The 24,679-nt window shown below is 40.8% G+C and overlaps 4 protein-coding genes across 10 annotated transcripts; 3 read left to right on the top strand and 1 right to left on the bottom strand.

Annotated features, from left to right (window-relative positions):
- The first annotated feature begins 884 nt into the window (after nt 1-884).
- LOC6034705 (serrate RNA effector molecule homolog) lies at nt 885-11,627 on the top strand. Of its 2 annotated transcripts, none has more exons than XM_038253625.1 (8): nt 885-998; nt 1,310-1,457; nt 1,525-1,779; nt 1,843-2,025; nt 2,822-2,888; nt 8,660-10,692; nt 10,754-10,861; nt 11,234-11,627. In XM_038253625.1, exons 2-8 carry the CDS (start codon nt 1,321-1,323, stop codon nt 11,307-11,309), a joined length of 2,859 nt encoding a protein of 952 aa, XP_038109553.1. In that variant the 5' UTR covers nt 885-998; nt 1,310-1,320; the 3' UTR covers nt 11,310-11,627. The 2 variants fall into 2 exon arrangements, with proteins under 2 accessions (XP_038109553.1, XP_038109552.1); XM_038253624.1 differs by lacking the exon at nt 11,234-11,627 and adding an exon at nt 10,974-11,154.
- A 4,617-nt stretch (nt 11,628-16,244) lies between these two features.
- LOC6034703 lies at nt 16,245-18,388 on the bottom strand. The gene is made up of 3 exons (XM_038254527.1): nt 17,892-18,388; nt 16,748-17,830; nt 16,245-16,660 (listed from the first exon to the last, which is right to left on the bottom strand). Exons 1-3 carry the CDS (start codon nt 18,272-18,274, stop codon nt 16,348-16,350), a joined length of 1,779 nt encoding a protein of 592 aa, XP_038110455.1. The 5' UTR covers nt 18,275-18,388; the 3' UTR covers nt 16,245-16,347.
- A 170-nt stretch (nt 18,389-18,558) lies between these two features.
- LOC6034702 (zinc finger protein 791) lies at nt 18,559-20,310 on the top strand. Of its 3 annotated transcripts, XM_038254529.1 has the most exons (5): nt 18,559-18,628; nt 18,690-18,799; nt 19,318-19,470; nt 19,527-19,925; nt 19,981-20,310. In XM_038254529.1, exons 2-5 carry the CDS (start codon nt 18,719-18,721, stop codon nt 20,161-20,163), a joined length of 816 nt encoding a protein of 271 aa, XP_038110457.1. In that variant the 5' UTR covers nt 18,559-18,628; nt 18,690-18,718; the 3' UTR covers nt 20,164-20,310. The 3 variants fall into 3 exon arrangements, with proteins under 3 accessions (XP_038110457.1, XP_038110458.1, XP_001844983.1); XM_038254530.1 differs by lacking the exon at nt 18,690-18,799 and having other exon boundaries at nt 18,562-18,628; XM_001844931.2 differs by lacking the exon at nt 18,559-18,628 and having other exon boundaries at nt 18,635-18,799.
- Nucleotides 20,311-20,918: 608 nt separating this feature from the next.
- LOC6034701 (zinc finger protein 484) lies at nt 20,919-24,236 on the top strand. 4 transcript variants are annotated; one of them, XM_038254524.1, is made up of 9 exons: nt 20,919-21,026; nt 21,098-21,559; nt 21,614-21,802; nt 21,862-22,350; nt 22,613-23,026; nt 23,078-23,161; nt 23,218-23,436; nt 23,697-23,930; nt 23,991-24,236. In XM_038254524.1, exons 2-9 carry the CDS (start codon nt 21,098-21,100, stop codon nt 24,066-24,068), a joined length of 2,169 nt encoding a protein of 722 aa, XP_038110452.1. In that variant the 5' UTR covers nt 20,919-21,026; the 3' UTR covers nt 24,069-24,236. The 4 variants fall into 4 exon arrangements, with proteins under 4 accessions (XP_038110452.1, XP_038110453.1, XP_038110451.1 ...); XM_038254525.1 differs by having other exon boundaries at nt 20,933-21,021; XM_038254523.1 differs by having other exon boundaries at nt 20,990-21,045.
- The last annotated feature ends 443 nt before the right edge of the window (nt 24,237-24,679 follow it).

Raw genomic sequence — 24,679 nt, 5'->3', positions numbered from 1 at the left:
TTTAGTGCTTGTGGTTACTTGGGGAGTCTGTTCTAACTGAAACCAACCATAAAAATCAAAATATTGTGCTCCAACATGGTTAAAACTGCTGTCCCAATTCGCCCCATGTGTCCCGATTGAACCCAGTTTACGGTACTACAAAACGGAATTTCACAAAAAAAAAAAACAAAATATTTTTTATCGATCCCAGATATGCTAAATATAATTTTAAACCTACCTTAATGTCTTTAAGATTTTTTTCAGTTGATTAGACTTCTATTTTTTCAATTCAATTCGGTTTTATTGGTGAATAATCAAGATACAATGAGTCTTTTTGAAGTGCATAACAGAGTTTTGGAGTTCCTTTTAGCTGTGTGTTGCATCATAATCGTGATCATAATCCATTTTAGAACAATTATTTCTTTAACTAGGGCACTAGCAAGAGTAAGAAAAAATTAAAAAAAAACATATAGAAATTCTTTCTTTTTTTCACAGACTTCTATTTCCATTAGAAATTTTGAAATCTTTAGAATTTTTTAAATTGTTGATGAAACAACATTCGTCTTACAGTTTTTGAAACTGATTATTGCACAATAACTGGGCAGATGTAAAATAGATTTTAAAACACTTTTTTCGTTCTAGAGTTGATTTAAATGTTTTGAGTCATCTAAAAAATAACTTTAAAAACCCCATTTTTCCTTAAATTTATTCGTTTAAAGAAACTTGTGCCTAGCCTAGTGTTAAAACCAAATTTTCACAACTTATCCAATTCCTTTACCTATCCTGAGCATCCCTACCTCCAAAGCGACGCCCATTGTAGCGCTCCTCCAACAACAACACTGCCCATTGTAGTGTTCCCCTACCCCGCGCGCGTCTTTTTTCCGCTTTCTCCGCTCAAACGTCATCCAACCTTTGACAGCATCGCGTGGGCCATCAAGCGAAAGTTTTTCAATCTGCTGGCAGCGGACGCATCCAATTTTCGGACAAGAACAAAATCCAACTTTTTAGTGCTTAAAAACGTAAGTAAAGTGGAACATTTTGTGATAAATTTGAAGATGGTGTGACATTGAACGGACTTGTGGTGTTTGTGATTGGAATTTGTGGGAATTTGGTGCCGAAAATTGTATTTTAGATTTAGACCGGAATGACGGAACATTTTTTCGTGGCGTCCTATTTTTAGCGAAAAGTACCGTTGGTGCGCAAATTTCTGGTGATTGGACGCTGAAATCGGCGATTTTGCAAATTTTCGCACAATTATCTTCCGAATTTCAACTGTTTTAAATAGTTATTTAAAAAAAACTAATTTGAGGTTATGTTTCCCCCTTTCCAGCAACTCCCAAAATGGGCGATTCCGACGACGAGTACGACCGCAAGCGGCGCGACAAGTTCCGCGGCGAGCGCGGCAGTGCCGGTGACAGCTACCCGCGCGGAGCGGACCGTTCGGAGCGATCGCGCGGCCGAGACGATTGGCCGGAGCGGTAAGTGTTGAGAGAAGGTCAAAGCTGAGAAGCTTCTAGAAGGTAAATTTTGTTTGTTTTCTTTCAGTGGACGACCCCGGCAAGACTACCGTGACTATCGGCCACCGCCGCGGGACCGCGGCTACTCGCCGGTGCGCGAGGGTCCTCCGATGAAGCGGATGCGCGGCGAAGGCTGGGGTGACGAGGGACGGGGTGGCCGCTTCGGGGGTCACGACTCGTACGGGATGTACGGAGGTTATGGCGGAGGCCACGACCACTACGGTGGGATGCACGGGGGTGGCGGCGGCGGCCCGTACGGCCATCCGGCGCCGATGCATCAGAGGTGAGTTTTTGAGGGCGAATTGTAGCATGTTTTTGAACTCTTTGCTGATGCTGGCTCTTCCAGGGAACCGCAATCCTCCGGCGACATGCAAACCCAGCCGTGCATGATGACGCTGAAGCAGTTCCTGGCCACCCAGGACGATGCCATCTCGGACTCGGAGGCGATCCAGAAGTACAACGACTACAAGCTCGAGTTCAAGCGCCAACAGTTGAACGAGTTCTTTGTGGCTCACAAAGACGAGGAATGGTAAGAACCATGATTGCAATTGCAGGATCCCATCGCAGCCCGGCGCTCCTTCCTGTGTGTGTGCGCGCAACCCCCCCATCAGGCCGGAACCGCATCACCCCAGGAGCAACGTCAACAACGCGCACACACACGCCGGCCCGGCCCCGGGAACAACCTTCCCCACATGTTTATACGATTAACGAAACCATAAATTCTTCTCCTTGACAGCGCTAGAACACGCCGTCGCCGTAACTCCTCCCACTTCTCCCCCGTGCTAGGTTCTGCTCCCCCTCCACTTGCTGGCCGCGTAAACTTTAAACTCGAACAAAGTGTCCATCGCGCGAACGTCTTGGTTAGGGCCCTAGCTCGCGGCATTTGAGAGAACGCGTCCGGCGAGCAATGCCGGTTCGCTGCGTTCACGAGCATATTTGTCTCTGGTAGGTTTCCTTTTTGGGGGGGCGTGGACCACTTTCATGGTTCGCCCCTCACGACACGACTTCTTGATCGCAATCGAATCGCGGGCGTGAAAACGAAAGAAACAGAGAGTGTGTGTTGAGAGCCAGAGGTATTTAAATTTTAATAGAATAAGGGTTAAAACTGAGAAAATATTGTGGTTGTGTCAATGGGCACACGAATGTGATAACAAACAGAGTTGTCTCTTTTTAAGCAAGCTTGTGAAAAGCTAGAATCTTGAAATCTTTCAAAGAGAAAATCAAACATTTTCAACTTACTTTATAACTTATTCTAACAGACGTTTTGTTTGCTTTCTCTTTCTCTCTCTCTTTTCTTTTTGCCAAATTCTCATTGTTTCTACTAGGTTCAAGATCAAGTACCACCCGGAGGAATCGCAAAAACGAAAGGACGAGCAGTTTGGCTTCCTGAAGGTGAGTTATCTTATCTGAATTGATCTCATTTACATGTTAACAGCTTCTTGAAAAATCCAGAAAAAGGGTTTTTTTTACTCACAATTTGTCAGGATTTGATTAGTTTCTGCCAAGCGGAAAGTTGTTTGAGCTCAATTCTGTCAAAGTTAGGCAGATAAGCGTGAGTCACGTAACTAAACCTGAACCCGGTCCTATTTAAAGCCATTCCGATTATGCGAAATTATGACTACTTTGACTTTTTTTGATAAAAGCTAAGTACGGGGTTCGGAAGGAACAAGGTCAGGCAAAGTTGAGATTTATAGGGGAAAATATTGCAAAGATTAAGATATTCAATAATCAAATTGAAAAATTTAAATGCTCAAATTCAAAAAATGCATATCTCAAACTTTAAAAATTTAAGATTTTAAAAATTAAAAAAACCCGGGTATTTAAAAACATATGTTTCTCCAAAAATTAGCAGTGTTGGTATGATCGCGCTCTCGCGAGAAAATTTTCTCTCTCTCGAGTTCTCGCCGCGAGTCTCGAGCTGCCGAGAGAAACTCACCGAATGCCCGTGCACTCCTCCGCTCGCGAACGGGCTTTCTCGCGAGCCAGAATTGCCCGTTCGCGAGAAGTTGAACGTGTTAGAAACGATCAAAAAACAACACAGCGATTGAAGTTACACCTCTATACCATTGCCTGGTTCGTATTCATACGCCTGATAAACAAATTGCTAGCTTGGGGCGAACGGCTAGCACGAGGCGCTCGCGAGCGCTCGCGGCGAGAGCGAGAACGCGAGTGAAAATGCAAAATTTTACATTTTTCAATAGGGTCCCAAAGCCCTATGCCAATTTTTATGTGAAATTGTAAAAAAAAAACACGATTAAAACTATTTCTGATCACATCTTTTTTTTCATTTTAATGCAAAAAAAAATCACAAGACAACATATTTTCGATGGATCAACTCTGGTACCCTTGGAACGAGCTGTCAAGTAAAACCTTTTCTGTCAAGAGCCGCAAAGTTATTTTTTTTTAAAATTGATTTAAAAATCCATTTTAAATTCTTTGCGGTCGTACAAAGAGTCATTATACTCAGAAAAATAAGCTTTATCGTTGCAAACAATATTTAATTAAAGGTTAATTTTAGAACCCAATTGGGTCCTAAAATGAAGCTTAGATTGCTGATATTATTGTTTACAGCGATAAAGCTTATTCTTCTGGTTACAATGACCCTTTGTACGACCACAAAGAGTTTAAAATGGATTTTTAAAACAATTTTGAAAAATTAACCTCGCGATCCTTCTTGACAGAAAAGCTCCTACTTGACAACTCGTTCCGAGGGGACCATAGTTGATCCATCGAAAAAATGTTGTCTTGTCAATTTTCTGTTTTTGCATTGTCCAAATTTGTCAAAAAAAAATGTATGGAAAAGGGGTTGAGATTTCCAAAAAAAAAACTAACTTAATCCACCTACGTGGTTGGAGCCTTCCTCACTTATTTCCAACAATGGCTGATGTAATGGAATTGTACAAACATTTAATCTATTTTTTAGATCCGGAATAAAAAAGTACATAAATATCACTTAAGTGGCCATGCCTCGAGACAGGGTTGCCAGATCATCAATGTTTTGGACTTGTTGAAAAGGTTTTTTCATAACCTAACCAACGATGGGTCAGATGGTGGATCCGGACCTAGTTTACATACATTTAAGTGAGATCCGGCTTCAAAAAAGTGCATCAATATCACTTATGTGTACATATCTCGAGACAGGGTTGCCAGATTTTCAATGTTTTGGACTTGTTGGAAAGGTCTTGCGATAACCTAACCAACGATGGGTCAGATGGTGGATCCGGACCTAGTTTACATACATTTAAGTGAGATCCGGCTTCAAAAAAGTACATCAATATCACTTAAGTGGGCATATCTCGAGACAGGGTTGCCAGACCTTCAATGTTTTGGACTCGTTGGAAAGGTCTTTTGATTACCTAACCAACGATGGGTCGGATGATGGACCCGAACATAGTTTACATACATTTAAGTGAGATCCGGATATATGTGAAAACACATTTTTATACATAACTTTTGAACTACTTATCGAAACTTCAATCTGTATAAAACTCGATCTATGGGACCCTAAACCAAGTCGAATGCAACCGGTTCGGGTCAAATCGGTTCAGCCAGTGCCGAGAAACATGAGCTAGTTTGTTGGTCACATACATACATACACACACACATACACACAGACATTTGTTCAGTTTTCGATTCTGAGTTGATATGTATACATGAAGGTGGGTCTACGACGTTTTTATACAAAGTTCATTTTTAGAGCAGGATTATAGCCTTACCTCAGTGAGGAAGGCAAAAGTGTGCACGCAAATTCCAAAATTTAAAAAAATTAAAAAAAATCAACAATTTAAAACAAAAGCAAACATGTCACAAAATAAAAAAAAAAGATTCTAAAAATTTCATAAATTTTATAAAATTTAAAATTTTTATTCCTTTAAATTTATTTCAAAAATTAAGAAATAAGTGTTTGATGATTTATTTTTTTTTTAAATTAAGGATCTCAGAAATTTTTGATTGACATTTTTAAATTTTGAAAACTCTTTAAAATTTGGAAATTTTAGACTTTTTTTAAGTTTGGTATTTTTGAATTTTTTTATTTAAAAAAAATAATTTTTTAAAATTGTTCTAATTTTTAAAATCATAGAAATTATTGCACGGCGTGTTTTCTAGATCAAACTTTTCAGGAAAAAATAGTCATCGCTACTTTCAAATGTAATGTATAGAAAATTTTCTCAGCTTTCCAATGCTTCTAAGAGCGAAATGTTTCATCGGGAAATTTCTGAGATATCTATATTTTAAGTTTTTTGGTTTTAAATTTCTATATTATTTGTTAGAAACTTTATACTAACAGTTCAGAAAACATATCAAATGATGTGTTTCATTTGTCATTCACTCATCAAAAAGTGCAAAATAAGACAAGAAACAACTTTTTAGAAGGTTACAAACCGCTAAACATTTTGAAAATTATGTTTTGTCTGAGTTTTTGAATATAAGGGATTTATTCAGAAATTTAAATGATAAAATAGTGTAAAAATATATTTTTTACAAGAATTATTAGATTATTACATATTTTTGGTGTACAAATATCACGTGTCTGCTCTAATTTAGCTTGTTCAACCGAAACTTTGGCAGGTTTGTGATTGTGAATGGTATTATTGAATTTTAATGAATAAATTTGATATTTTTTTAAACAAACATTAACCAGGAACATAAATACAAATATGATTTAAAATCGAAAATGTACTACATATTACTGTTGCAAGCTTCAAAAGTCATTTTTTCATTAGTTTAAAATAAATATAAAATTTTATTTAATGTTTACTTTTGAAAATGCACTTAAAAAGTAGCAATAAAACTCGAGTCTTCCAGTCTTCCAGTGCTGAAAACACCGTCACAAACTTTGTTTTGTTCGAACAATATTATTTATCAGTTCAACAAAAAAATCAAACAGAAACTTCCTTTCCAAACTATTTCAAGAAAAATCAGGAAAAAAACATTTTTAAAAAGTTAAGATTGAAGATGAGAGTCTTATAAACTTCTAAAATATTGCTAATTCCTTGATTATTTAATACAAAAAAACTAAAACAATCATTTTATACAAATGAAAAGTATTTCTCTTAAAGCTTGCAACAGTTAACATGTTTTGTATCCATGCAACTGGTTAATGTTTGATTGAGGAAATAAGATATTAAGTCATAAAAATCTAAAAAAAAACCCCCATCAATCTCAAACCTGAAAAAAATCGGTTGTATCAGCTAATTCCAAGCTGGATCAGAGCAGACCGGTGTTATTTGTACACAACAATTATGTAAAAATCTATTTGTTCTTGTAAAAATAATATTTTAATGCGGTTTTATGATTTAAATTTCTGAATAAATCCCACATATTCAAAAAATCGGTTAAAACTTCATTTTCAAAATGTTAAGCGGTTTGCAACCTTCTACTAAGTTGTTTCTTGTCTTATTTTGCACATTTTGATGAGTAAATGACAAATTAAACACATCATTTGACAAGATTTCTGAACTGTTAGTATAAAGTTTCTGATAAATAATATAAAAAATTAAAAACAAAAAACTTAAAATATAGATATCTCAGAAATTTCCCGATGAAACATTTCGCTCTTAGAAGCATTGGAAAGCTGAGAAAATTTCCTATAAGACACATTCGAAAGAAGCGATGACTATTTTTTCTCTTTAAGGTTGCCCAGAAAACACGCCGTGATTGACATTTTTAAAACGTTTAAAATAAAAAAAAATTACAAATCTCAAAAAAAATATAACTTTAAAAAAAGTTCATTTTTAATTTTTGGAAATTTATTTAAAATAAATAGAAATACATATTTAAATTTTGAGAATCTTAGAATTCAGAATTGAGTTATATTTAGCTATTTGAGCGTCTGTTACGGTATGTCCACGCATCCTCACTGCTCTGATAATTCTATAAAATATAGGTTCCGTTCGCTGAATCTGTCTCATGCGGTTAATGCAACACAGCAGGCCTGGCCGTTTTTACTGCGATCAGAAAGAATTTTGGGGTGTAATCTAACTCAATCTAGCTGCATTCGAAATGAAACTTTTACTTTTTTTTATTCTCTATTTATTTTTTTGTTTGGTACAGTCCAGACTCGATTATGTAAAGGTCCTGGAAAATTACACCTTGAATAATCGAACAACACCAATAACAGGTTTTCGTTGTTTTATTTTTGATTGTCGATCTGAAGTATGGCCACTACGCTGAAGTGATTTAGAATTTGTAATCAAAGATGGCGGTGATAAAATATGACTAAAATGGGTTCGTAGATTTCAAATTTCATGTTAAAAGTACCGTAATCTGGGGCGAATTGGGACTACAGTCTGAATAGGGACAGCAGTTTTTAGAGCACTTAAAGCTTTTAAATATGGAAATGGATGTACACATTTTGTTAGTCTGAGTCTGTTCTAACCGAAACCAACCAGAAAAATCACAATATTGTGCTCCAACATGGTTAAAACTGCTGTCCCAATTCGCCCCATGTGTCCCGATTGACCCCAGTTTACGGTAAGGCCTTTGCAGATACCGGAAAAAAATTGTTTGTAAAAAAACATGTTTTTTTTTTAGTATTTAGATATTTTGGAAACTTATGATTTCAAAACAACTGGACAGGTTTACAGTTACAGTACTTGTTCGGTAATTGGGTGTTGTTGAACTGGGCGCTCGATAATTGGGATGTAGCCCAATTATTAAGCTGACAAACGTCAAAAAACAAAAACAAACCCGAAATGATCGAGGGGCAGGTGGATGCAAAAACATGTTAAAAGTCATACTTATTGTTTTTTTAATGAAATTTCGAGTCAAAATTAAAGGAATAATCAACAATGAGCTCAGGAAACAAACTTAAAAAAAACCTTTTTTTTTACATTTTGTAGAGGAATTGTTATGCATCGGTGGTCCCCTCGTCAGTTTTCGTACAGTCCAGTTACCGAACAAGTAGTATGAATGCATTTTAAACCAAAATGATCGGGAAAGGCAAATTGCTCATAACTTTGCCAAAAATGTAATCAATTTTGATCCTAGAAGCATTTGAAACGAAAGTTATTCGGCTCACTCTTGATATTTTTGGCAATTTTTAAAATGAGGTGAAACAAAAACTTTAAATCAAATTTGCATTGTATATTTCCTGGTCAAATTCTATTCGACTTTAGTTAGTTTCAAAACCAATAATTCCATTTCCTATCTTAACTTTCCAGCGCCGCTGCGACGTCTTCTGCGAGGTGCTGGAGCTGGGCGAGGTCGCCAAGGTCACGGTGGACACGAGCCAGGCCGATCCGCTGCTCCGCCTGCTGGACACCGTCGTCATCAAGCTCGAGGGCGGCACCGACGAGGACCTGAAGGTGCTGGACGAGAAGCCCCCGCCGCCGGCGGTTCCGGACGTTCCGACGCTCAAATCGCTGCTGCCCGAGAAGCCCAAGCTGGAGATCAAGCGGGAACCGCTGGACGACGGGATAAAGAAGGAGAAGATTTCGATCAAGGAAGAAAAGATGGAGGAGGAGAAGGACGGGGCGGAGGAGAGCGCGAAGGATGGGGTTGAGAAAGAGGGGGAGGTACAGGGGGAGAAGGAGGCGGAAGAGAAGGGGGTTGGGGAGGAGCAAGTTGGGGAAGCGGAAGTGGCGAAAGGAGCCGAGGAGGAAGAGGACTCTACGAGAAAGAAGGATCGTAGAAAGCGCAGCCGGTCGGATTCCAACTCCAGCTCGTCGAGTTCGTCCAGTTCGAGTTCGAGCGACTCCGAGGATGAGAAGGAAAAGGAGAAAAAGGACGAGGAAGAGGGGGTAAAGGAGGGTCAAGTTGAGGGAGAGCCTACCGCTGAGAAGCCGGTTGACGAGGATGAAACTCCGAAGAGTCCGAAGGCGGTTGAGGAACCGGAAGCGGCTGAAAGCAACGGCCACAAGAGTGGGGATGAAGAAGCTGGCAGGAAGGATGACGAGCCGGAGAAGATGGACACTGAAGAGGTTGGAGCTGCTGCTGCGGTGGCACCGGAGGAGACTCCGGCTGAGGCGGACAAGGAAGGTGAAGCGGAAAAAGACAAGGAAGCCGGTGAGAAGAGTGGTGAGCAGGGAGAAGCTACGGAGACGGTTGATTTGGTCAAGGACAGCAATACTTCTAGCAGTCCGCGTGCGCTGCATCGAACGAGTTCGATTTTCCTGCGAAATTTGGCCCCGTCAATCACGAAACTGGAGGTTGAAGCCATGTGCAAGCGTTACAACGGATTTCTGCGAGTTGCGATCGCCGACCCGCTGCTGGAGCGACGTTGGTTCCGGCGTGGGTGGGTCACGTTCCGGCGCGATGTCAACATTAAGGAGATTTGCTGGAATTTAAACAACATCCGGCTACGGGACTGCGAGTTAGGAGCGATCGTCAACAAGGACTTGAGCAGGCGGGTTCGCCCGGTGAACGGCATCACGTGCCACAAGACGATCGTCCGAAGTGACATTAAGCTGTGCGCCAAGATTGCGCACAATTTGGACGACAAGGCCGGTCTGTGGAAGGACTCGACGGAGGATAATAACGGAGGTCAAGGGGAAAAGAATGGAGAGTTCTTCGGACTCAACTCGAAGAACCCTGTTCTGCAGAACATCACCGACTACCTGATCGAGGAAGCTTCCGCCGAGGAGGACGAACTGCTGGGACTGTCGGAGGCCGAGGCCAAGAAGACCACCGACGGCGAACTCGTCGAACGCGACGCCCAGCTGCTCGAAGTTCTGGACAAGCTAATTCTGTACCTGCGCGTTGTTCACTCGGTCGATTTCTACAACCACTGCGAGTACCCGTACGAGGACGAAATGCCCAACCGGTGCGGAATCATCCACGCGCGTGGCCCCGCCCCCCAGAACAAAGTCACCACCAACGAGCTCCAGGAGTACGTGCGCACCTTCGAGGGCAAAATGGGCTCCTTCCTGGCCCGCGTCAGCACCCTCGAGGAGGAAGAGATGAAAAAGCTCGGCGCCAAGGACTGCGAAGCCGAGGTGGAAAAGTTCATCCAGGCCAACACCCAAGAACTGGCCAAAGACAAGTGGCTCTGCCCGCTGTCGGGCAAAAAGTTCAAAGGTCCCGACTTTGTGCGCAAACACATCTTCAACAAGCACGGCGAAAAGGTCGACGAGGTGCGCAAGGAGGTCGAGTACTTCAACAACTACCTCAAGGACGCCAAGCGGCCCCAGCTACCCGAACATCCGGGTAACACGAAGAAGGCGGCCGGCGATCACGGCGCACCATCCGGCGGAGGGTGAGTTCCTCAACTTCTGAACCATTGATTTTGAAATTCACTTATTACCCGTCTTTCACAGCTACCGCCAACCGTACGGCATGTCGCACGGCTACGCCCCAATGTACTCTGCGTACGCGCCACCCATGATGGCGCCGCGTGGCCGACCCGGATTCGGTCGTGGAGGAAGGTAAGTGTCCACCACCCCCTCTCTCTCGTCAGCGCCCAGTTTAGCTTTTCTCTAGTCTAGTCTAGCTTCCAAGTCTGACCTCTTCTTTTTGGTTGCCCCCTTTTTTCCACAGCGATTCGATGGCGGACGTTCGCCGTCCGATTGTGGCGTACAGCGATCTGGACAGTGCCAGTTTTAGCGATAGTTTCTTCTAGCCGGAATTCGAGTTGCTGTTTAGAGAAAAAAATGTTTTTATTTTCACGCCCCAAAAAACACTGAGCAAATACATAAGATTTGAGAATAACTAGAGAAAAGCTATTCTTACTCTTTCTTGATCCGAACAACAAACAAGCAAACAAAAATGAGACTAAACCTAACTTTACTACTCCACAGAATGGGCAACGACTACCGTCCGGTGATTCACTATCGCGATCTGGACGCACCGCGCGAACCGGACGAGTTTATCTAAACATAACCCAATCGTTTTTTAATCATACACACAACTAGTACTTTGAGCAATTGTAAACAACGCGCAGCATTTAAAACACAAAATAAGAACATTGCATCACAGAGCGCTGAAATTGACTAAATTGAGCGGAACAGTGCCCCTCTCCGTTGTCTTGTGGTTCGTATTATTTTAATCCGTACAACACGTATCTTAAAATTTCAAAAGTAAAAGAAAATCTCCTGAAACAAAGGCTGCAGTCTTGATCTTGGAACGATTCCCCGTAGCTGGTAAACTGCTAAATTATATTCCAAACATATTGAAATAAATGTAGTAAAGGCATGGATATTGGCTTATTTTGTGAAAGAAATGATTCCCAAAAGGTAGAGTGGGGGGGAGGAGATATGATTATCAATGCAGAAGGGCATTTTAGATTGCTTTGAGTAGATTTGAGTTCTATTTCCACTAAAATTTTGCAGTTTTATGAAAAAAAAATGTTTTGCCCTCTGATTGTTCGAATCAATTTTGAAGGAAGGGCGACATAAACTTTGAAAAACTTTTGTAACGGCCTAACTGATTTCAAAAAATATATTTTGAAACTAAAAGAATGTTATTGATACAACAAACAAGTTTAATATATATTTGATTAAAGTAGAAAGATAAATCCTAATCCAAAACGTTATAAATTTCAATGTTTTATTTCACATTTACGTAATGTAAAGTATGTAACACTTATTTAACTTTTTTTTTGCTTTATCATAGAGCAAAAAAAAAGTACTTACATAAGAAGTTTTCAATGAAAAATCTGCTTCAATGGTAGAAATTTTCAAAGTTTTCAAAACAAAATCAATATAATATATTATACACATGAAAAAAATTTCATGAGTTCTAAAATAACTATCTTGCAAATTAATTAAAGCAACATAACTGGCATCTAGTTGCAGGCCAAGGGCGAATGATGCTGCTGATACCTCTTCAGTTGACGCTCAGGCAAGAAACGTCCTGAGCAGTTCTCTACGGAATCGGTATTTTTTCTTTAATTTTAATTTTTGTATTTTTTTATCCGGCTGAAACTTTTTTGTTGCCTTCGGTATGCCCAAAGAAGCCATTTTGCATCATTAGTTTGTCCATATAATTTTCCATACAAATTTGGCAGCTGGCCATAAAAAAATGATATGTGAAAATTCAAAAATCTGTACCTTTTGAAGGAATTTTTTGATCGATTTGGTGTCTTCGGCAAAGTTGTAGGTATGGACTACACTGAAAAAAAATGACACACGGTAAAAAAAATTTTGGTGATTTTTAATTTCACTTTTTGTCACTAAAACTTGATTTGCAAAAAAACACTATTTTTATTTTTTTTATTTTATGATATGTTTTAGAGGACATAAAATGCCGACTTTTCTGAAATTTCCAGAATGGGCAAAAAATCTTTGATCGAGTTATGATTTTTTGAATCAATACTGATTTTTTCGAAAAATCGAAAAATTGGTCGCAAAAATTTTTCAACTTCATTTTTCGATGTAAAATCATCAAATTTGCAATCAAAAAGTACTTAAGTGAATTTTTGATAAAGTGCACCGTTTATAACCATTTTATGACCGGCTCCGTGGCTCAATGGTTACGACTTCTTCCTCACAAGCAGAAGGTTCAGTGATCAAATCCCGGTCGGTACCTTTGAAATTTGGAATCAGGAATTTGAACTTTAAATATGAACAAAAACGAAACAGAATCAGGTGGGATTCGAACTCACACCTTTGGATTGGTGGTCTGGGACTCTAACCAGTCAGTCATCTGAAGGTTTTAAAAAACATGTTGTATTCTTCTCATATTAAATACGGTCTGATCCCTGATTTGCCTCAAGGGATTGGGAGTCTTAAGATAGATAAAGGATCCGTCTGGTGCTTGCTTCTATGTTAAGGCGGGGCCGGACAATGCCCAACGACCTCGGAATTGGGCCGCTAGGATCTCTGCCATTCTGAAATGGGTCGTTGGAAGCAGCGCGAGGGCTATCACCACCTAATACTGAAATAAGTTGTATCCGCATTCGGCATATACAAAGTCTGATACAAATTATACTTTCCCATAATTTCGCTACCGGTTAGCGGGTATTGGATTGGACCACACACACACACACAGTGCACCGTTTATAACCATTTTTAGGTAACTTTTTTGAAAATAGTCGCAGTTTTTCATTTTTTAAAATTAGTGCCCATGTTTACCCACATTTGAAAAAAATATTTTTGAAAAGCTGAGAAAATTTTCTATATTTTGCTTTATTGAACTTTGTTGATACGACCCTTAGTTGCAGAGATATTGCAATGCAAAGTTTAAAAAACAGGAAAATTGATGTTTTCTAAGTCTCACCCAAACAACCCACCATTTTCTAATGTCGATATCTCAGCAATTAATGGTCCGATTTACAATGTTAAAATATGAAACATTCGTGAAATTTTCCGATCTTTTCGAAAAAAATATTTTCATCAAGACTAACATTTTTTTCTTTCAATATTGCGCCCGTTTCAAATGTTAGTCTTGATTTAAATTTTTGAAATGGGCAATAATTTAAAAAAATAAAAAACTGCGACTATTTTCAAAAAAGTTACCTAAAAATGGTTATAACTTGAAAATTGATTGCCTATCCATCGACAGGTCGCATGATAGATCCGAACAACGTTTTCATCGAAATATACGTTGGAAAGGTCTTTCGAATACCTTTCTAAAAATGCATAACATGACCAGGTTTCTTACAAAAACCACCCTTTTTACAATCTTCCGGATTTTTGTTAGAATCGTTTTTTTGGCATAACTTTTGAAGTACTTTACTAAACTTTATAATTTTCAATAGCGACTTATAGAACCCCAAGATGGATCGAATGAGACCAATACGGTTCCAATCGGTTCAGTGCCGAGATAATCCAGTGCAATTTGTTTTGATCAACATCCCACCACATACACAGACATTTGCTCAGAATGTGATTCTGAGTCGATAAGTATACATGAAGGTGGGTCTAGGAGGTCAAATTAAGAATTTCGTTTTTCGAGTGATTTTATAGCCTTTCCTCAGTAAGGTGAGGAAGGCAAAAATGAAGTTGAAAAATTTTTATGACCAATATTTCGATTTTTTGAAAAAATCAGTATTGATTCAAAAAATCATAACTCGGTCACCCCATTCTGGAAATTTCAGAAAAGTTGGCATTTTATGCCCTCTAAAACATATCAAAAAAAAAAAAATAGTGTTTTTTTGCAAATCAAGTTTTAGTGACAAAAAGTGAAATTAAAAATCACCAAAAAAATTTTACCGTGTATCATTTTTTTTAAGTGTAATCCATATCCATACCTACAACTTTGCCGAAGACACCAAATCGATCAAAAAATTCCTTCAAAAGATACAGATTTTTATCATTTTTGTATGGACAGCTGCCAAATTTGTATGGAAAATTAAATGGACAAACTAATGATGCAAAATGGCTTCTTTGGGCATACCAAAGGCACCAAAAAAGTTTCAGCCGGATTAAAAAATACAAAAAAAATCGAATGACCGAAATCTCAGAAAATTGCTCTCCTGGAAAGAGCGTCACTGACTACGTCCGTAGTCCTGTTAGATCATTTCTTGATCAAGACAGTATAGCTCTGGTCCCTTGCAAGTGTCCTATTTTCTTAACTCCACGTTGGCTTGGTTTTCATGATGACCTAGCTGGTGGCCTGTGGAAATGGCTCGTAAACCTTTGACTACCGCGGGTCAGACTCGAGACGGCTAAAAGAAAGGGGTGCGACAATGTAGGAAAGAGAAGTAATTTGTGATTGTAGACGGTATTATTTTGATTCGCAGTATGTTGGGTCAACTGCTGTGAATGTACCTGAAACATCGCACAACGGGATTTCTCTTCTTTTCGTTTTTTCTACCATCTATATTCTGTTTATTTTGTTTCACTGATTCTCTAACACGCCTTCTGTTTATTATCGTCCATTTGTTTTCGATTTTACTTTCATGATTCTCTTATTTCTCAACGCTTTTTCACTCTATTTACTAATTGATTCTGTTGTAACAAACTGTCTGTTTTCCCTTAATTTGGCAGCGATGTCAATTTTGTTTATCTTTATTTATCTATTTGAATAATTTTTCATCTGCCCTATAAATTGCACTTAATATAATCTAAGCTTGTTTGTTGCCTCTATTTATTAACTATTGTTAATCTCTTTATCTACTTCATAAATTACTATCTTTCTTTTACTATTGATTCTTCAAATAGTATATTTCTTTCACTGTCCATTGTTTTCAATCTTCACCCTTTTCTTCAAACAAATGAGTTTCGAGCCCTTACTCAATTTTTTAAATGATCAAAGAATTAACACAAATATTACTATAGTACTTTTGAAAAACTTTTATAAAATGCTTAGGACCAAAAATTGTAACAAAACACCGCGACAAAAGAAATAGAAACATAAAAATACGACTCAAAACTAGTAAAGATTTCAGCAGAAAACAGTACACAGTAAAATAACAACTAGTTATTGAATTCAAACCAAAAAATAAAACAGTTTTTGCTTTAATGAAAATTGATAGGCACACTTGAAATGGTTTGGCGCTTATACTTACATCAAACCCTACGTAATGTACCACCCCGGCCGAGTTAAAATGCGTAATCGGAAAAGAAACACTCAAAGCGTGTTCTAGCGCGTTGCTCGTACTGACTCAGAGCAAGGGTGAGATGTAGGTGTAAGGGCAGTGCGTGTTCGTCGGGCACCAAGTGCATAAGATCGGTCAAGGCCCGTTCTTACACTGAAAATTGCGAATGTACATACTTCGAGAAAATCTCGCACGAAGTTTTTAATTACTCAATAAAAAAAAGAGGAAGATGTAGAAAGTTCAAGAATAATAATTATTCAATTGGTTCAAATATGGGATTTCTTTAAGCTCTTGGTTCAGAAGACTTTTTTTTAATTTTCAGTAATTTTATTATGAAATGACAAAAGCAACTGTGTGCCATAAAACTTAATTATACAAAAAGAATGGAAACTTTACAATTAAACAATCAACATTTTTTCGAGCATACATTCATCACAGCATCTTATCCGCCCGTTCCCGCGCCTCACTCCGCGCCAGCACCAGCCCCCTCTCGACCGAAGCCTTCCGCAGCCCGTCCAAATAGCTCGCCAAGATGGAGCAAAGCTCGTCGTTCGGATAGTCGACGTCAAACTTTTCCACAAACTGCTGCATCATGTTCAGCTTGGCCGCGTGCGGTGCCCGCGAATCGGCGATGATACTAAGCACAATCTGAAAGTGCTTGAGCGCCTTTGGACCAAACGGACAGCCCATCTGAACCCAGAAGTTACGTTCGATCGGATTGCACACCTTGCAGATGCAATCGAAGCTGAAATAAATAAATAATAAATAGGTAACAGTCGTTGGCCACCAACGGCGCCCGCCATGTCAGTTTGTAGATCTCATGGACAATCACCTGAGTTGAGCGCGCGTTCCGTGCGGTTTGTTCGGGAAGTCGCGGAACCAGTTCGGTCCGTACGTTATGAAGATTTGATCGTTCGGATCGAGAATTCTGAGGGCGATCAGCTTGGCGGAACGCGTTCCGCCGGTTAGGATGGCATCCGGTTCGCAGGAGTGGTTACAGATCGAGGCGATGGGGAAGAACGAGTTGACGGCTTTGTTCCAGTGGGTGACGTTGAGGTAAGCGAGGGCTTGGATGTAGTCGTAGAAGTAACGCAGCATGAACTTCCGGTTGGGTTCTGTTACGAACAGCGACTGCACGAGGGGGTGCTTGAGGTATGCTTGTTGATAGAGACACGCGGCGAAGGCAAACTGTCTACGCTGATTGGCGTCAAAGTTCGGGAACTTGACCTGGTGAAAGTTCTTGAACTTCTCTAGCTCCAACCCGTCGGTGTTGCGGTAGTCCAGCTCGAGCGGGTTCGCTCCGGATCGCTTGTGCGACTCGCAGAACTTTCGCATCTCAACGACGTCATCGTTGAACAGCGTCAACCCGGTGAAGAACATCCGCGGGCCAATGGCGTTCGACGTGTGCAGGTAGTTCAGCTTCTCTCCAATACCACACTCAAATCGGTGCCCACCTTGGCCATCCTTCTCCAAACACTCCTCGCTGCAGTACATCACCGAGCAACAGCCCGGACACGGAACCAGCTGGAAGGCCTTCATCTCCGTGCAGTAATTACAATTGACGAGCCGAAACTTGGGATCGTTCATCGCGACGAGGGCCTCCTCCTCCATCAGAACGTCCCCCGGACGAAAGATTTCATCGTCGGGAAACAGACATCGGCCGTAGTCCGGATCTTGCTTCATCGCGAGACCCTTGGCCATAAACGGAATTCGTGGGTTCGGCTCGAGGCGCATCGGAAGGCGAGCAAATGGCGCGTTTGCGAACGATTTGCCTTCGGCAATCTGCTCGCGGCATTTGGTCTCGCACGTGGTCAGCTCTTCGAGCAGGTCCGGTGAACAATTGGGCTGCTTGCGCGCCAGTGCAACATTGTACAGCGCGAACTCGTACTCTTCGTTTTCTATGCAGACTTTGGCTCTGGAAAATAAAATTCAGTTTAAAAATAAAACATATTTTTAACATGAATAAAGAAACTAACCTTGCCGCATACCCCAACGCCATCACCTCGGTCCCCTGCTCGGCCCAGCACAGACTCTCGTTGTACCTGCGGACGGCCTCGTCGTGGCGAAAAACGTTATCCAGCGCCATCAGCTCATCCCCGAGGGCGAGCAGTTCCGCGGCCTTCTCGTTGCTCTTGGGCGGATCTTCGGGCCACGCGATCGCCGCGGCGAGTCCCGATTCTTGCACCTGGTGGAAGATGCAAAACAGGTCACTCGTTTTGCCACGATTGCCCAAGGTGGATAGATGCTGACGGTGCAGCGATTGCAGGGCGCTCTCCTGGGGTCTCTGCTGTAGCCTTGGCGTCAACGGTAGCTCGCCGCTCAGTTTGCGCATCAACATGGTTTGAATTGGACGATTCATGATGGAATGTACCGAAAAAAATACGGAAAACTGATTTTGCCAAATTTCACCGTTAGAATCCGCAGGACATGTGAAAGGGACAAAATTGCGCGCAAAAATCAGCTGTTTGGTGCATGACAGCTGTGCAAACCGCTAACTGTTATACAGACCGGCTTTTGAATCCCGTTATAGAACAGTTAGAGCATGCACGCAGCCAATAATGATCAACAGGTGTCATTTCGAAATGATGTGAACACTGAGGAAAATTTGCTAAACATTTCCAAGGTGAACACTAAGTCTTTTAGCATGACATTTATATGCGTGCATACGCACTTGTCAAAAAATTGAGGTGAACATTAGCAGCTTGATCTAAAGGTAAACAAAATGTTATGTATCAAAACAATCCATTAAATTTAGATTTTTCGTGTTTTTTGAGGTCCTAAATTAAAATAAAAAGCGAAAGTCATGCAATCCGAAGACTCAGAGGAAGCGGTGGTGATAAAGGATGAGCCAGATGATGTCGAGGACCCGTTGGATACGTCCCACGTAAGAACCCACATTATTCAGTAAACTTTGTAGCTTTTCAGGTCAAATAAGAAGCAACGGTACTAGAAATCGGTTAATTTCCAGCAAAACAATGGAAATGAGCCAAAGACAAAGTGTAAACAAACAGTCCATCCTGCTCACGTCAGTTGCTGTTCGCTAGGGTTATAGTAAAATTTTCAGTACAAACTTTGATCCCAAGGGAACAGTACAAATTAAAAATCTACCTCCAGTTGTCAAGTTGGTAGAGCTATTAAAACTACCAAAGCAAGCAAAAATTCATATTTTTATCAAAATCGAACCGTTTCAAAAGGGGTAAAAGTTCCGGTTTGACAAAATAGATGCTTGTTTTCAGGTTTCAATCCATCGCCATCACCATATTAGTCCATGAAACGTATTTTTTACTTGACATATAATTTCTATAAAAATATTCAGAAGTTTAGAAAAATTCCCAGTAATTTTTTTAAATATTTTTCAAAACAATATTTTTGATGATGAATTTTAATTTTTTATTTTTACAGCCATCGGCAATGATCATGGAACACGAGGGACAGCTGGTTTACCAATGTCCGGAATGTGACCGGCAGTTTGATACCGATCGTGCCTTTTCCCTTCACTCGGAAAAGCACGAAAACATTAAGAACGGCACGTTTCAGTGCAAGCACTGTAGGAAGGTATTTGAAGTAACTGTTTTCAAAAAGCTTTCTCTAAGATTTCCTTTGTTTTCAAGTGCTGCATCACGCTACCGTTCCTGCGAAGTCACCTGTGGAAGGCGCACAAAATTATCACCGAGTTGACTGATTCCAGCGGCAAACGATCCTACACCAAAAACAAATCGTCTTACTGCGAAATATGCAACAAAACGTTCCTATCGGCGCACAATTACAATTCTCACATGCGCAGACATCGCCATCTCGAGTCCGGCAAGTACAGTTGCGGCATTTGTCAAAAGTCATACGGCACCAAGTCCGAACTAAACCGGCACATCAAGATGCACCCGCCCATGGGAGTGTGCGAACGGTCGGACATTCCACGTTACTGCAAGAATTGCAACAAACACTACGCGTCGGACGTTTCGTTTCAGCACCATCTGAACTATTCGATGAAGAAAGGCCAGCAAATTAAGCGGGTAAGCTTAATTGAAGGATTGAAACCAACATCAACTAAATTATTTGCTCTTCCAGCTGAAAACTCACGCCGAGAGGGCAGCAAGTAAAAACGGCGAACCTGGTCCAAGCGTTCAGCAAATGGTGGTCAACGTGAAAAGCAGTAATATGCCGGATCACGATTATGTTGGGGAGCCACTGCAGGGCGGTGCACTGGATCCATCCGAGTTGGTTCAGGTTAAGCTGGAGGGCGGCGATTGACGACGGCAGCGGCTAATTTTATATAATCTTTATTTTCTTCAGTAAACCTTTGTTGTAATCATTTGAAGTGTTATTTTCTAGCTTTTAAATTATTTTCTGGGGCTAATGTGAAATAAAACGTGAATTCAATAAGACAGCTTAGAACATTAAACTTTAATGTCATTTTTTTCAGGAGACTGATTAGTTATCGAACCATTGCCTTTCAATTACGGACGTTTAATTAAATTGCCGGTACACCTCAACGCCACATTTCTGGGACATATTTTTCAGAGAGTTTCGAAACGTAGCTGGTAGCTCATTGAAGGCTTTGAATCGGCCATCAAGATGCAATATCTTTCTGATTCGGAAATACAGAAACGCAGTCGGGTTGAGGCTGTCAGTTGATCCACGCGGACAAACTTCTGGCAAATTTGCCATGGTAGCAGTTTTTTCCTTTGCTTCTCTAAGTCTTCTCTAACCTTTGCTCCGAGCGGCCCTCATCTTCGGATTCCCGTTCTCACTCTTATCGTTGTTCGTCGGCAGCCGGATATGGGACATCTTGTCTTGACGTCCCCTGTATGACTTTGTGTCCTGCTGCTTTCCCACTTCTTACAGAATCCCATCCTCGTCGCCAGTTGTAATATCTTACTTTGAGACTTTAAGTTACGACCTCGGCTACAAAGCCACAGCTCTGCTTTTACTTTAAAATCAGCAAATCAGCTGACTTTTAGTGCATTCTGTTTACCGACAAATCACAAGTAAGCAGCACGCAGCTAGTTTTTGACAGATGAAAAAAAAAAACAGATTGTTTTTGTTTACAAGTTTGCTAAAGTTCACAGGACGGGTCGGTCAGTTTCACGCGTGCACTGCTAAGAAAAAGTGATGTACATTTTGTTAAAATTTGTAATGACTTAAATTTTAAGGGGATATTTATTCTGCCAAATTATTTCTTCAGATGGCGTCAGAACAATCAACCGACTCGAATGTGGTTCTACAATATCCGGTCACCGTGAAAGAGGAACCACAATCTTTGCCAGAAGTCGACGATCGCATCCCAGCCATCTACAGCGGAACGGTGGTGACCAAGGAGGAACTTATACTGGAAGATGACTACCTAGACAACGAGGAGGATGAGGATATGGAGGTGGACTCCCAAACCGAATCTTTCGGCGAAGGATTCAGGTGCAACATATGTCAGGAGACGTTCCTGGATCAAGAAATGCTATCACAGCACTTGCTTATTCTCTGTGATAAGCAGTACGAGCGTTTCATAGACATTGAACTGTTGAATAAGGATGGGGTGATAAAATGTACCAAGTGTAAAAAACCTTTCAAAGTGTTTACGGCAGCTCGGTTTCACTTTGAAAACCACATGACGTTGGAAAAGTTTAGATACGAGTGCGACGTGTGTTATTTGGTGAGATTTTACTAAACTTTCTCTTGGTAGAAAGCATAATTTATTAATTTTTAGGGATTTGGCACAAAAGCCATTTATTTGAAGCACATGATGACCCACAAGAAGAATGTCGAACTGTCCCTTCTGAAGTATCAGTGCCATCATTGCGACGAAGTTTACACGGATCGAGCAACGTTTAGGGAACATCTGGAAAGGCATGAGTCTCTTAACGCGGGCAAATACAAATGCGAAACTTGTTCATCGGTAGCTGGTTCAGAATTCAACGGTTGAAATCCATTTACTAATCATTATTTTCATTCCAGTTCTACACCACCAAAAGCGATCTGAAAAGACACGAACTGAGCTTTCACAAGAAGTTGTCCGCGATCTGCCGCGATGCCTGCGAGGAGTCGCCGGATGTGCCGCTGTACTGCAAACGGTGTGACATCCAGTTCGATTCGAAGAAGGCGTTCAACGCGCACATTCGGTGGCTCCAAACCAATGACGAACGGCTGCAAAAGACGGCTAAAGATTCGGCATCTGCCGGGCCGATGGCAGTCGAGGACAGCTCGTTAAATTTCCAATGCACCAAATGCGACAAACGATTTGAAACTGCAGAAGCTCTTAAGAAGCATGCAAAAACTCACAGCATATACATTAATAAGTCGGGAATGCTGGTTATGGTCAGCGAACGCGAGTACAAATGTACCCAATGTGATAAAATATTCAGCAATAAGGTTTCGGCAAGTGAACACGTCCGTAATCACCTTGTCAGGTTGAAGGGAACGTATCAGTGTAAAACATGTAAATTGGTAAGCAATTTCAGTAATAAAGGAGCTATTATACTACCGCAAACAAACAAACTCGCATTTTTCGTGTTTGACAGTTTGCCAAACTCGCAAACTTGTTAGCGGCTAACTCGGAAACAAGGCAAAATGTATGCAAGCTGACGTTTGTACAAACAAATCCAGGCAAACTGTCAAAAAGTGCGAGTTTGTTTGTTTGCCGTAGTGTAATAGCTCCTTAATAATAAGTTTGACTCATTGAAAAAAATTCTCCAATCATCAAATTAAGCGGTGCATTTCTGAGCGTCGTTTGAGGATCCACATGAAAATGCACGAAAAAGCTCAAAGTTTATCAAAAAAACGTGACGAGATGACATCGAAACAACCCGTCGATAAGGTTCAAGCTTCCGTTAAAGTGAAGCAAGAACCGCAAACAACCGTCGAAGTCTCTGTAAAGCGAGAAGCGGATGCCGTTGTCGTGAAGGCCGAACCGCTCGAACCGGAAGCCAGCTCGATAAAGGAAGAATTCATCATCGAAGAAGTTCCTGAAGAGGAAGAGGCACCGGTTCAACCGTCAACGGATGGCCACTTGGAGTGTCCTCAGTGCGGTCGCAAGTTTTTGAAGCAGCATTTGCTGCAAAATCACATACGAGACCATAGGAACTTGGAGACGGAGCGGTACAAGTGTGACGTGTGCGGGAAGGTTAGTTTTAATATGCTTGTTATTTCATCTACTTTAATCAAATCATTTCAGTGCTTCCCGAAGAAAGGCAATCTCGATATACACAAAAAGATTCACAAAAGAGGAACTCGCTATGAATGCCAGACATGCCACGAGGTGAGCGTTAGCTTTTGTTCATCAAACATTTTCAAAAATAACTTTTTTAACTGTAGAAATTCACCAACCACATGGGTCTGATGAAGCACGAACGGGTCCATGAGATGGACCCCAAGTACGTGGAAATCCTGGACAACATACCACAGGACGAAACCAGAAACTGGCGCTGCGTCATGTGCGAAGCGAAATTTCCGCTTCGAACAGCTGCGTATGGGCATTTAAGGAGGCACATTAGTAGATTAGAGGACACATTTTTGTGCAAAATATGTGGTCTGGTAAGAATAAAGTATCCAGGTTTTTAAGCGAAGATGGCGTTCGAATGGTGAACGTCCCAAATGTCAAAATCGTGCAGAAGCACCAACATTAGAAAATAAAATATGCCTGTCATACATTACACACTTTCTTCGTAATGTTGGTACCACTGCGTGATTTTGACATTTCGGGCGTTCATCATTCAAACGCCATTTTCGCTTAAAAATCTGGATAAAGCTGAAATATATTTAACACCACTCATATATTGTTCCGCCCTTTCCAGCGATGCACCAAAAAGTCAACCTTTAGAGCGCACATGCAAATGCACGATAGCTGGAACGAGCTGGCGCAGCAACCGTCCGACAATGCAGGTGAAAGCGAGGAGGAGCTGCCCAATCCGGACGTTGTTTGCGAGAAGGGCGAGGTGCCACTGCACTGCAAAACTTGCGACAAGTTTTTCCTCACGAAACGTGACTTGCACGTGCACGTGCAGAAATCGGAGATTCGGTTTCTAAAGGTAATCAGAATGGACGAGTAACGAATTGGTCCATTTCTAAAAAAGTGTTTATTTTTTCAGTTGAAGTTAGCTGCCGAAAAAGGGATCAAAGTCGACGATAAGGAATCGAAATCGAACAAGATCAGTGATTTGATTTAGAAACTTGTTTGAAAGCGGTCCAACCAGTCAAACAGAAGAGCAATAAAAGCTGATAACTTGCGTAAGTGACAAGACTGACAAGCGTTTCAATAAGAAGTTATTGAAACATGTCAGTAGAACATGCTCAACAAACAATTCAATTCAATAAAAATGTGCATTCATCCGCTAGGTTCGCTGTTGTTTTGACCAGATTCGAAATGCTCCCTTAGCATGGTATTGCATCACGTGCTAGATCACAAACAAACTCGTCCTTTTCGCGTTTGACAACAAGACAAAATCTGGGGACAAAATGTATGCAAGCTGACGTTTCTGCAAACAAATGTTGGCGAACAAACAACGCAGACAAACCGTCAAAATTTTCGAGTTTGTTTGCCATAGTGTAATATCTTCTTTACCACTCGTCACCGACTCTTGGGTTGCTCTTGGTGGGTTTAAACTTTTTCTAAATTTTAATTTGCTGCCATTTTGTCCAAAACTGGCAGGTAAGCGGATCGGTCCTATTTTTGTCTTGTGTTCAACTTTAGATAGAATCTTGCTTGCGCACTTTCTAATGAGCTGTCGAGATGTTCAAAGTGCAACATGAAGTTAAATTGTCTGTCCAGTTGCTGTGA

The sequence above is a fragment of the Culex quinquefasciatus genome, chromosome 2 (genome assembly GCF_015732765.1).
Source record: "Culex quinquefasciatus strain JHB chromosome 2, VPISU_Cqui_1.0_pri_paternal, whole genome shotgun sequence".
NCBI lineage: Eukaryota > Metazoa > Arthropoda > Insecta > Diptera > Culicidae > Culex > Culex quinquefasciatus.
The sequence above is the reverse complement of the archived record's forward strand: the minus strand, read 5'-3'. Positions and strand labels throughout refer to the sequence as shown.

Bases quoted from the DNA above. Each gene is read 5' to 3' on its own strand.
- LOC6034705 (XM_038253624.1), top strand. From the start codon at position 1,321: ATGGGCGATTCCGACGACGAGTACGACCGCAAGCGGCGCGACAAGTTC. The intron at 1,780-1,842 runs GTGAGTTTTTGA...TGGCTCTTCCAG, and splicing joins CCGGCGCCGATGCATCAGAG to GGAACCGCAATCCTCCGGCG. The intron at 10,693-10,753 runs GTGAGTTCCTCA...CGTCTTTCACAG, and splicing joins GGCGCACCATCCGGCGGAGG to CTACCGCCAACCGTACGGCA.
- LOC6034701 (XM_038254523.1), top strand. From the start codon at position 21,025: ATGTACATTTTGTTAAAATTT. The intron at 21,046-21,097 runs GTAATGACTTAA...TTATTTCTTCAG, and splicing joins TGTACATTTTGTTAAAATTT to ATGGCGTCAGAACAATCAAC. The intron at 23,027-23,077 runs GTTAGTTTTAAT...AAATCATTTCAG, and splicing joins AGTGTGACGTGTGCGGGAAG to TGCTTCCCGAAGAAAGGCAA.
- LOC6034702 (XM_038254529.1), top strand. From the start codon at position 18,719: ATGCAATCCGAAGACTCAGAGGAAGCGGTGGTGATAAAGGATGAGCCA. The intron at 19,471-19,526 runs GTATTTGAAGTA...TTTGTTTTCAAG, and splicing joins AGTGCAAGCACTGTAGGAAG to TGCTGCATCACGCTACCGTT. The intron at 19,926-19,980 runs GTAAGCTTAATT...TTGCTCTTCCAG, and splicing joins AAGGCCAGCAAATTAAGCGG to CTGAAAACTCACGCCGAGAG.
- LOC6034703 (XM_038254527.1), bottom strand. From the start codon at position 18,274: ATGAATCGTCCAATTCAAACCATGTTGATGCGCAAACTGAGCGGCGAG. The intron at 17,831-17,891 runs GTTAGTTTCTTT...TTTATTTTCCAG, and splicing joins GCGTTGGGGTATGCGGCAAG to AGCCAAAGTCTGCATAGAAA. The intron at 16,661-16,747 runs GTGATTGTCCAT...TATTTATTTCAG, and splicing joins GGAACGCGCGCTCAACTCAG to CTTCGATTGCATCTGCAAGG.